Genomic DNA, 12,056 nt, shown 5'->3' on the forward strand with positions numbered 1-12,056 from the left:
CGATGAACGCGTGGCTTCGACGCCCGTCTCCTTCCTCCCTTTTCCTTTCCTGGTGGCGTGGAAACTGGTTGAAGATCTATATATCTATACATATATATATATATATATATATATGTATACGTGGAGAAATATATATATATCTATGTCCTGGAACACAAATGGCGGCGCGGTCCGTGAGAAGACGGGGAAATCTCGGCAAAGAAGGAAACCGGTGCGTCCGGAGGGAGGGTTCCCTGGGGGAGGGATTGGGCAGGCGAGGGCAGTGGAGGGGACCTTGGGGTGGGGGGACACGGTGAGGTGCCCCCCGTGTCCCTCCCCATCCTCTGCGATGGCCCGCGGCGGCGACCGGCGAAAATGAGGAGGGGGGATAAGTGGGTGGGAGTCAAAAATAAAACTGGGGAAGAAAAAGACTCAGTCGCGTTGCATCTTCTGCAGGAAGCCTTGGATTATTATATTATTTTTTTTTTTCTCTTTTCTCTCCTTTCCAATTTCCCGTTGCGTTTTTGTTTGGCTTTTTTTTGTTTTGTTTTGTGTTTTTTTTTGCGTGATTTTTCCACTCTCCCCCTCCCCCAGGTGGCCTGGCCGGATACTCTCTCAATTCTTATGATTATTTTCGGAAACGGTGAACACATCATCATCTTCTTCATCTTCTTCTTCTTCTTCTTCTTCCTCTCCTTTCCTCTTGCCCTCGCTGGCCGTGGTCGTTGCCGCCGCTACTCCGCGGGCCGGCTCTGGGGTCAAAACTGGCGGGCCAGCTGGGCGAGCGGGAGGGCCAGTAGCCACATGCAGCCTCCTCGTCGCCAGGCGCCGTTGTTCCCATCATGCACCGCTCCGGGACCTGCAGGAAGGGTGACAAACCCCTGTTGGGTTAACCACAAAGCCACCAAAAAACCATACAAAGTACACGGGAAGAACCCAACCCAACCCAACCCAACCCAACTCAACCCAACCCAACTCAACCCAAGCCAACCCAACTCAACCCAACCCAACCGCTTGGGTGCCCAACGCTACAGCACGTGGTGGCATTAGCCCATCTGAGACCACGTTGGGCACCCTCATCCAACCCTGCTGGCCATCCCCATCCCCGCTGACCCCAGTCTTTGAGACATGACCTCCCATGGTCCCGCTATGGCCCCCAATCCCCACAGTCCCAGCCAACCTCTTCCCAATGCCCTTTTTTCCATCCTTCAAATTTTGCCCAAGTTTCCGACCACACTTCTAAGGGAGATAGTCATTTTGGCTCCACACTGCCAGCCCTGTCTCTCCCCACTTGTCTCTGTTGGGGAGGACACCACAACCAACCTGTCCAGCCATAAGAGACACCATGCCAGTAGCCCTACACCCAGGACTCTGTGTTCTGTAGAGCCTGCCTGGTATGGGGCTCTCCAATGATCACAAAGACCTAGACCATCTCTAGAAGAATGAGATGGGTCAAGAACAGCCAAGCCCATCCACGCCTTTGGGGACCACAAGGCACCCTCACTGAGGGAAAGGGTGTGGAGAGTGCCTGACCTGGTGGCTTCCACCAAAACAACCCGAAGAGCTGGCCCAGGGGAACACTAGGCTGGGAAACGATCTCAGGAGGGCATCCAGGCCCACGAGGTCTGATCGACCCCGGGATGTGCCCTCTCGCTTCAAAGCCCCACCGAGATCCTCAGAACCATTCTCCATTTGGTCTCCCACCACTGAACTGTCTTCCAACATGCTCATGGACACCTCACAAGCTTAGCCCCGTATCCCAGCAGGGCCTGGAAGCCACGCACAAGGACAGAGATGGAGACACGCTACCTCCGTAGCCCTCATGACATCCCAAATTATCATCCCCAGGACTCAATACACCACAAACGAAGCCATGGAGCCCCACGATCAAGATGACACCGAGCCAAGTGGCCAGTCAATAACGATGGCGTGGCAGAGTGTGGTCCATCTTGGCCCCCAATAACGGCGGAAGAGGACCTTCCACCTCTCCACCCCTACCACATCCAAGAAAAAAGGCACTAAGAGCATCCCAGAGGAGAAAGGACTCTTGAGACACGGGGAACACAGACCCCAAAGACATCCTTCTTTGCACCCCAGCGACAGGGAGGGGAACGCAGTGACCATGGGGAGGAAGCGTGGGGGGGACGGGGCATGCAGACCACCACAGGAAGGAGGCAGGATGGGAGGGCAGCTAGAAAACACCCCAAAAAAAGTCCTAAAATCATCACTACACCAGCAGGAGCGGTGGGTTGGGTTGTGGGGTGGGAGGCAGCTGGTGCCAGGGCTCCCGGTGGGACGGATCCAGAGGGGCCCATGGGGAAGAGGAGGGGAGGGAGTGCTGGTGTTGGGGGGATCCCCAAATTACTGACCTTTCCAGGGTGTCAGAGCGGTAGTTGTCTCTTCTAAAAAAAAAAAAAAATTAAAAAAAAAAACAAACAAGCAAAAGTTAAGGCAAAAGGGCAATGCAAAATGCAGGCTCCGGGTGCTTCGCTCGGCCCTCGAGGGGCTGGGGAAAAGGAGGGGATGGGGGAGAAAATGGGACCCAAAATCGCACCCTGTGCAAAAAGTGAAGCCTGGAGGCTTTGATTTGGGGGATTTTGGGGGGGGTTGGCTCTCCATTTCCAGCCTCTGGGGGTTTGCTTTGCCCCCAACTCCACCACACGTCGTGGTTCCACCCAGAGCTCCATCACATCACCCAACGAGCACCAAACGTGGTGGGAGATGCCTGCAATAACCACTGCCAGGTGTTAAATAAAGCACCACTTGACCTTCCCCCAAAAAAATTAGATTATGAAAAAAAAGGGATTAAATCTCAACACTACATTAGCCTCTGTCACACGGCCCCGGAATGGCTCCCACCATGGTACCCACAGGGATTAAACCTTCCAACTGGGAGGTGGGAAGGGGTAGAAGCTCCAAAACACACGCTCGACTTCAGGGAAAAAGGGATAGACACAAAATTGTCCCCCAAAGCCTCACCCCCAAGACCTTTCTCGTGACGCCATCGCACGCAACTTCCCTCTTGGCTTTCATGATGATAAATAAAGACACGTTAATTGCCAGACTGAGGCTGTTGGTTGCTTAGGGACCAGCGAGCTCGGCCTGATGATGCTCGGTAGCTCCAAGTGGGGCCACCTCTCTTACTGCTAATTATGGGGGGGCTGCTCCTGGTGGTGATGAGGAGCCCCACGTGGGGAGATGAGGGACCCTCTTGGGTAAGGGGGGGCCTGGGGAACCTTTGCCTCCGGAGAGAACTCGCTTAATAAAGACTGAAAGGATCATTAAATCAATGTGACTTTATGGAAATCATGGGGGGGGTCAAAGGACTCTTGATTTCACTCCTTGATGGGATTCAAAGCTGAAGGGGAACATAGAATGGTTTGGGGTGGAAGGGACCTTAAAAATCAGCCAGTATCACCCCCTGCCCTGGGCAGGGACACCTCCCACCACACCAGGTTGCTCCAAGCCCCCTCCAGCCTGGCCTTGAACCCCTCCAGGGATGGGGCAGCCCCAGCTTCTCTGGGCAACCTGGGCCAGGCTCTCACCACCCTCACACCAAAGAAGTTCTTCCCCACATCTCATCTCCATCTCCCCTCTTTCAGGGTCATACTCTTCCCTCTCCCTCCAAGGGCTCCCCTCCCTGATCCAGAGTCCCTCCCCAGCTTTCCTGGAGCCCCCTGAGGGACTGGAAGGGGCTGGAAGGTCTCCCTGGAGCCTTCTCTTCTCCAGGCTGAACCCCCCCAACTCTCTCAGCCTAACGAGCCACGGCCACACCAGGCACCGGTCCTGCTGAACCAGTAAAGCTTCTCATCCACAGACACAACAAAGAAAGGGAGACACAAGGCATTGCCGTTGGCCAAGAGACACAAGAGGACAGCAGCAAAGGGAGACCAGATTTCCAGTGACACCCTTCCTCCTACCCTGCCACGCTTCCTACTTCTAACCCCACTTCCATTTCTGGCAAACCCCACATGTCTACAAGTCCCCAAGTTTGGATCCTCCGTGACCCTTCTCCCCTCCACCCCATGTCTTCTAGGGAAAAGGGGGTGTCCCACAAAGTCTTTGTGGGTTTAATTAAATCCACTCTATACACTAGGAAAGGGTGTGTGATACCATGAGGGTTCAAAGCCCTAGGAAAACGGAGTTTTCCATCAAAAACTCTTAGCACTGATTAATGCCAACCTCCCGCCCCGCTCCACGGTTTGCTTACCATGGGGTGGGATTAATGTCACCTACTGTCACTGCTTGACACCGGGTGGGGTGGCCAGGGGGAGGACAGGTTGCAAGGAGGAGGAGGACATTGGGAGGGGATGGAGGTCCTCAAAACCCGCTTCTCCCATAGGGTTCAGCCATGAGGACCACCCACCCCATATCCCAGCCAGGGAAATATCCCCATGGTGGTGGCCAGGGATGAAGTTTGACAGATCTATTGAGCTATTACAGCCATTTTGAGCCTTAAACGTGTCAGACAGATGCTTTGCTCCCCATCCAGCTCTGGCAGGCAAAGGAAAGAGCCCCTGGATGACAGGACAAAGCTTCTCCCCCTCTCTGCCCATCTCCCACTGGGATCATCACTAAGAATATATCCACTTGGAAGGAGAGGAAAATGCCACCTGGATGGTGGCGGAGCCACAGGGGATGTTTATTTTTGGACAGGCACGGGATGCCCCGTGCCACAGCCCAGCTTTGCCGTGATGACCCTCAGCACCACCTCTTCTACCACCAACCACCACTTCTACCACCATCAACACAAGAGACTCCCTTCAGACACATTCTCTCCTAGAAATTTGTCAGAGGGAGGAGATGGAAAAAGCACAGCCAAGTCCTAACAACTCTGCAACAACCACGGACCCCAAACACGGTGCCAAACAGCCCTGACCAGGGCCAGACGTGGGGCCAGAGTCGGGAGGTGGGTCTGGAGGCTTCCCTTGGTCTTTCTACAACCTCCAATCCATGCGTGGGGGCAAAAAGCATCAGTAGCAAACACACCTTTCCCCAAAAGACAAAAAAAGACCCATCCTGTGTCTTACTCATGGTTGATCTTGCCATTAAGCTGTGTCCCAACCCCAGCTGGTTCCCCTGGCCCCACTCACCGTAGAGGATCATGCTGGCGTTGGTGTTCCCTAGCTGGTTGGAGGCGACGCAGGTGTAGTTGCCGTAATCCTGCTCGGAGACGTTGAAGAAAGTCAGCCTGGAGAAGAAGGCTTTGTTCTCCACTTTCAGTCCTTTCTGTCCTTCAGCCAGCCTGAGAGAGAGGAAGGAGGAGAGAAGGTCATGGAGGTGGCACCGGGAGGAGAGGACCCCACTATTTTTCACGATCCTCTATTTCCTGGCCCTGCCTCAGAGTGGGGCCATCAATCTTGGGGGAAAGATCAGGCATAAAGTTGGAGAAGGGAAGGTACTGGGAGACACATGGGAGATAGATGGGGCTCTGCTGGGTCTCCTCCCTTAGCTGCCAGCCCTCACTGTCCCCGTGATGTCTACAGGCATCCTCACGGATGCAGAGTCACTGCTGAAGGCTTTGGGCCTTGCCAAAACGGAGAGGGAGGGATGCTCAGGCATCCAGGGAGGGTATCTGGGAAAGGTCCCTTCCCACCCAGCAGAAGAGTTGATTTCCCTCTCGGGTCAGCCTCGAAGGCCCCTCGGTTTCCCTGGCTCCACAGGATGCCTTCTTGCACCTTCCTTCCCCTGCCCTGAACCCGGGGTGCCCCTGGACCTGGCAGAGAGGAGAAGACAGGGCTGGGAGCATCCACAAGCAGCAGATGCTGCAGCAAACCCCTTTGGTGGACCCTCATGACGACATTAACCGAGAACATTGACTTCCCTGAACTGGTGTCCCCGTCCTGCTCATCTCCTGCAGCTCTGTCACTTTCCAATTCCTCCCAGGAGGTGCTGGACCCCCATTATCACTCCTGGGGGGCTCCGACTGCTGACCCAGCTGGGCTGAGCCCCCTCCTGCCACCACTTTGTGGGTCCCCACGATCTGAGCTACTCCTGAGCCAAGCCTTTGATCCACCACACAAACCTCTGCCTGCTCCTCTCCTCCCAAAACAGCCTGGGCGAGTGCCCACAGCCACCTCCGTGCCTCCTGTAGAGTCTTCTTCCCCCAAAACATCCACCCAAAGCCACCTGCATGGCTTGTGCCATGTTGGGATGCACCACGGCCCCTCTGGGCTTCTCAAGGAGAAGCCATGCAGGAATGAGTTGCCTTCTGGCCACAGCATCTGAAGAGCTGACAGGGGTTTCATTCTCCTCCTACGTGCTTTCCTTGGCACTGCCAATATATCCTCGTACCACTTTTTCACCATGAGACTGTCAGATAGAGGTGAAGGTGGCAGCGATGCTGCCCACGTTGCCCACCCAAAACCCATCTGACAGAGGCTCCTGCAAAAATCTCCCCCCCCTCTAAAATGCCCTCATCTATTTTCCACCCCGCAGATATAAATATAAATATATTTATATATTAAATATAAAGCCCTGACCTGCTTTTAAGACACCGAGCAGCATCCACTCCTGGTGAGATGCCCAAATTGGCCCCTGAGAAGCTCAACCTGATGGTGTTGGTGGGGAAGACCCTTCCTCCCCATCCCAACCCCAGCTGAGCCAAGGGTTGTCATGGATTTTCCTGGCTACCGTAGCCCCATTGCTGAGATGGGACAACACCAAAGCTGCTGGCCCTGGGTTGGTACGTGTGTGTGTGTCCCCTCCAAGTGTTGTCCCCTCCCAAGGTTCTTACCGTTTGTCATCTTTGTACCACTGGAAGTCAGCAGAGGGGACAGCAGAGGCTTCACAGAGCAGGATGCCCTTCTGCCCCACGGGCACCCCGGTGCTCTTGGCGTCCGAGATGTACGGAGGGTCTGGGGAGAAGATGGGAGACCTGGGGTTCAGCTCCAGATGGCCTCTGGGCATCCCTCCCCCTTCCCCTTCCACCTCTAATTCCCTTTTCTTGAGGAGCCCAAACCATCCCTGAGCCCGTGCCTTGCTCCAGCACTGCTCTCCAGGGGATTTGGGGCACGTGGGGGACCCCACACCCCAGCCCAGAGAGGGCTTCTCCAAGGACCGGAGCCCCACAGCTCTCAGGAACCACGTGCGACCCTCTGCAGACCCCAAACGGCACAAGGAATGGCCGTGGAGGAGTTTTGGAGCATCTTCAGCTCCTTCCCTGAGCACACACGGTGCTGCTTTCCTGCTCGCTCTCTTTCCTTCTCTCTCACTTTTTTTTTTCTAACAGAAAAAAATAAATTTCCTATTTACTGCTCACTTCTTTCCTCTCCCCGGAGGTTATCGGCACAGCATCTCACCACCATGGGCGGAAAAACCCAGGTTGATGGAGACAGCTGAGGAGGAGGTGGTGGTGGTGGAAATAAAAAAAAAATGGAGCTCGACTTGAAAAGAGAAGAGGGGAAAAAAAAGGCCAAAACGCCACCTGCTCACAAAACTGCCGCCGCCTGCTTCGGCTCCGGGGGAGAAGGATGGGTTCGCCCCGCTTCCCACCCCCAAAATCCCATCCCTGGTCCCCCCTAGAGCATCCCCCCTGGCCCTGAGGGCTACTCACAGTTGACAGTGACTTTGACTCGTTGGACCACGGGGGCTGCCACGTCGTTGGAGGCGCTGCACTCGTACTCGCCCGACTGCTCCCGCGTGATGCCCGTGATCTCCAGGTACTCGTCCTCGCTGATGAAGCCCACGGCTGCAGGGACAGAGGGGAGAAGGCTTTGAGCCATGGGGGAGGAGCAGCCAACCTGTGGCAACCTGCCCTAGGACCCCCCAACCTTGCCCCAGCACCCCAAGAAAGACCCCTGCCCACAAGGTGCCTGCTGGCACCGGACCTCGGTGGTGGCCCCGCTCCCCATCTCCAAGAGCATCACTGGAGATGGGCAGGATGGGCAAAGAGGTCCTCTCCAGACCCATACTCTGCTGGGGTCACCTGAAATCATCTCTCCCCAGCATCCCCGCATCCCAGCTCTACGCAGACACCCCTCTCTTATTTTTCACCATCAAGGAATTGGCAGCCAGTTTATCCCCCTAAATTGTGGTGCCAACATCTCCCCTTCACCAGCAGCTCTTCCTCCCTGGGCCTCTCCAAGCTCATACCCATGGGGGGCTGCATTTGCCCCCCCTCTCCCACACTCAGGCAGCTCCACAGCTCCTGGTTTTTCTCAAAGGCAGGGAGAAGCCATCAGTGGCTTCTTCCTTTTGTCTGGCATTTTATGCCCACCCCGACCTTCCCTCCTGGAAACCCACGGCGAGACCTGACAGTCTCCAACATGCCAGGGACGGCGGCGTGACAACAAACAGAATCACAGAATCGTAGTGGTTGGATGACCTTCCCTCCCTGAGCCCGCTTTGCTTTGAACCCCCCTGGAAACCCACGGCAAGACCTGACAGTCTCCAACGTGCCAGGGACGGTGGTGTGACAACAAACAGAATCACAGAATCATAGTGGTTGGAAGGGACCCCAGAGATCATCGAGTCCAACCACAAAAACAACCAAAAAATTCTGTGGTACCCATGGGGGGCTGCATTTGCCCCCCTCTCCCACACTCAGGCAGCTCCACAGCTCCTGGTTTTTCTCAAAGCCAGGGAGAAGCCATCAGTGGCTTCTTCCTTTTGTCTGGCATTTTATGCCCACCCTGACCTTCCCTCCCTGAGCCCGCTTTGCTTTGAACCCCCCTGGAAACCCACGGCAAGACCTGACAGTCTCCAACGTGCCAGGGACGGTGGTGTGACAACAAACAGAATCACAGAATCATAGTGGTTGGAAGGGACCCCAGAGATCATCGAGTCCAACCACAAAAACAACCAAAAAAATACCAAAAAAAAACCCCACACCCACCACCCACCCCCTAAACACACACCAACAACAACCAAACCAAAAGCCATCACCCACCCACACAACATCCCACCACAAACCAATAACCTTGGGCACCAGAGCATGCCCTGAACAGCCATGTCTACACGTTTCTTCAATCCCTCCAGGGATGGTGACTCCACCACCTCCCTGGGCAGCCCATTCCAATGCCTGACAACCCTTTCAGTCAAGAAATGTTTCCTAATATCCAACCTGAACTTCCCCTGGCGCAACTTGAAGCCATTACCCCTTGTCCTATCGTCTGTAGCTTGGGAGAAGAGTTAAACCCAGAGTTAAACCCAGAAACGTCTGTCAAAGGTCCCCCCAAACGAACACCACGAGTGGGTTTTCACCCCAAAACTGGGGCATCTCAGCCCTTCCTTCCATTTCCACCTCCCCATCAGATCTCCCGCTGCCCAGACGCCGCAATTACTGTGCGTGGGACAATTCAGCCCTTCCTTCCATTTCCACCTCCCCATCAGGTCTCCCGCTGCCCAGACGCCGCAATTACTGTGCCAGGCATCTCCCAGCCCAAGAGTGTCACACTTAATATTCCTATAAATTTTAAACGGTAGTCCTTGGTACATATGTGTGGCAATTGGTGTCATATTTTAATTAGGCTTGCCCTACACCATCTGAAATTAATAATAGCTCGAATTACCAGTGTAATTTATAAATTAACATTGCTGGAGCATTAGGAAATAAATTAGCTCCGGACAGCTGTTTGCTGGCAGGCAGTGCCAATGGCAGGGAGGCCGAGCGGGGGTCCCTGGTCCCTGGGGGATGCTCGGTTGGAGGAGACCTCACTTCCCACCCCATCCCTGAGCTACTGGCTCACCACGCTCCACTGGTCACCCCTCTGCCTCTCGTTGGGCCAAATGACAGCAAAACATACACCCGGGGAGGCTCCTGGTGGGTCTGCATCCCACCAGGTGAGGTTTTTATAGAGGAGACCTTCTCGCTCTCTCTAACTCCCCGAAAGGAGGGTGTAGAGAGGTGGGGGTCGGTCTCTTCTCCCAAGGAACAGGCCATGGGACAAGAGGAAATGGCCTCAAGTTGCACCAGGGGAGGTTCAGGCTGGATATTAGGAAAAATTTTTTCACTGAAAGGGTCATCAGCCCTTGGAATGGGCTGCCCAGGGAGGTGGTGGAGGCCCCATCCCTGGAGGTGTTCAAAAGACAGGTTGGGAGATATGGTTTAGCGATGGTGATGCTTCCTGTTTGTTGTGCGAGTGTCTATTTTTGTCAAAATTAGGTTGACGGTTGGACAAGATGATCTTTGAGGTCCCTTCCAACCTAGAAGATTGATTCTGTGACCCCTTCCCTGTGGTACATCAACCGGAGCGTGGTCACCTGGAAACCACGTGTTGGGGAGAGGTTTGCCCTGATCCAGCACCGATGCCATTTCTCCATCACCCCCGCACGGCCAGCACCCACCAGTACCCTGCTGCTGCCACCCCAGGTGCAGCTTTTGGCAGCTCAAACTGGTACAAACGGGGTCAGAATGAAGAAAATCACAGCTTGGCTCTCCCCTGCTGCCCCCTCGGCGCTCCCCCAACCCCAAAGCCAGGACCCCCTGCATCCCACTAGCACAGGATGACCTAACTGGGTAAGGCTGACCTAACTGGGAAGGCTGACCTAACTGGGAAAGGCCACCCCATAAGCTTCAGAAAGGGGTGAAGGCATCTTTCCCATGATGAATTGCCTGTGTCCACCTGCACCAATATCCCCACCACAGTGGGCAAAACCTCTGAGCTCATCACTGCCACGCACGACCCACAGGGTAAGATGTTTTGAGGCGTTACCCCAAAATCAATACCCTCTGGAGACACACCAATTGCAGCCTTACGTCCAAAATAAATTAAAAAAAAGGCATGGGGGGGGGGGGGAGAATATTTTCTCCTCTAGACCTAGAATCGGCTTCTCTGTAGCACAGCGCTGCCTGCTGATAAAATAAGGACACAGCTGGTGGCTGGTTTGAGGATGCTCTGTATCAGCATCCACAGGATTTTCGGATACAGAACATCAGAAGGCTCTCCAGAGGGATCTGGACAGGTTGGATCAATGGGCCAAGGACAACGGGATGAGGTTTAACAAGGCCAAGTGCTGCCTCGCACGCAAATCAGGCTTGGGTTTGTGCAAAGGCTCAGATAAGACTCCTCTTCCCAACTTCCCAACTATCCAAAGGTCCTTCCCGCAGCCGGATGGTGCCCGGCAGGAATTAAGCTCCCGCCGCAGCGTCCCCGGTTTGATGCGGGAGCGAAGCCGCTCGAGCGCGTTTTGTTACCCAGAGAAAAGACTTCATTAAAGGAGCTGCGAGGGGCAGGTTTCCACCTGCACAAGTTGGGGAAATTGAGAGATGAAAGTGTCCTGGGCACTGGAGTCTGAGACATGGGCCGGGTAATCGGCCAACGGAGAGGCAGAGAGTGAGATCACAGAATCACAGAATCTTAGTGGTTGGAAGGGACCTCTGAGATCATCGAGTCCAACCACAAAAAAAAACCCAACAAAAAAACCAAAACACCAAACAAATACAAAACACACCACACCAAACGCCCACCAAAAACACCGCACCCACCAACTAAACCCCACACTCAACACCTCACCATAAACCAATAACCTTGGGCACTAGAGCATGCCCTGAAGAGCCATGTCTATACGTTTCTTAAATCCCTCCAGGGATGGTGACTCCACCACCTCCCTGGGCAGGCTGTTCCAGTGCCTGACCACTCTCTCAGTAAAGTAGTTCTTTCTAATATCTAATCTAAATCTCCCCTGCCCCAACTTCAGACCATTTCCTCTGGTCTTGTCGTTCGTCCTTTGGGAGAAGAGGCCAACACCTGCCTCTCTACACCCTCCTTTCAGGTAGTTGTAGAGGGCAATGAGGTCTCCCCTCAGCCTCCTCTTCTCCAAACTCAACATGCCCAGTTCCCTCAGCCTCTCCTCATAGGACTTGTTCTCCAGACCCCTCCCCAGCTTGGTGGCTCTCCTCTGGCCACGCTCCAGCACTTCAATGTCTTTCCTGTAGTGAGGGGCCCAAAACTGAACACAGCCCTCGAGGTGAGGCCTCACCAGTGCCCAGTACAGAGGCTCGGGGTTTGAGGATGCTCTGTATCAGCATCCACGGGATTTCGGATACAGAACATCGGAAGGCTCTACAGAGGGATCTGGACAGACTGGATCAATGGGCCAAGGACAACGGGATGAGGTTCAACAAGGCCAAGTGC

General features: G+C 54.5%; 1 protein-coding gene across 3 annotated transcripts in view; it reads right to left on the reverse strand.

Moving 5' to 3' along the window:
• Positions 1-6: 6 nt before the first annotated feature.
• Positions 7-12,056, reverse strand: part of LOC106887812 (protein CEPU-1) — a 264,886-nt gene continuing 252,836 nt past the window's right edge. For 2 of the 3 annotated variants that reach the window (XM_014941558.1, XM_014941556.1), the window contains 5 exons: positions 7,535-7,669; positions 6,716-6,836; positions 5,073-5,224; positions 2,349-2,381; positions 7-838 (listed from right to left, as the gene is read on the reverse strand). In XM_014941558.1, coding sequence (XP_014797044.1) covers positions 738-838; positions 2,349-2,381; positions 5,073-5,224; positions 6,716-6,836; positions 7,535-7,669 — 542 coding nt within the window. In that variant the 3' untranslated portion in view covers positions 7-737. The remainder of the gene's footprint in view (positions 839-2,348; positions 2,382-5,072; positions 5,225-6,715; positions 6,837-7,534; positions 7,670-12,056) is intronic. The other variant, XM_014941557.1, reaches the window with a different exon arrangement.

This window comes from Calidris pugnax, unplaced genomic scaffold (assembly GCF_001431845.1).
Source record: "Calidris pugnax isolate Ruff unplaced genomic scaffold, ASM143184v1 scaffold97, whole genome shotgun sequence".
NCBI lineage: Eukaryota > Metazoa > Chordata > Aves > Charadriiformes > Scolopacidae > Calidris > Calidris pugnax.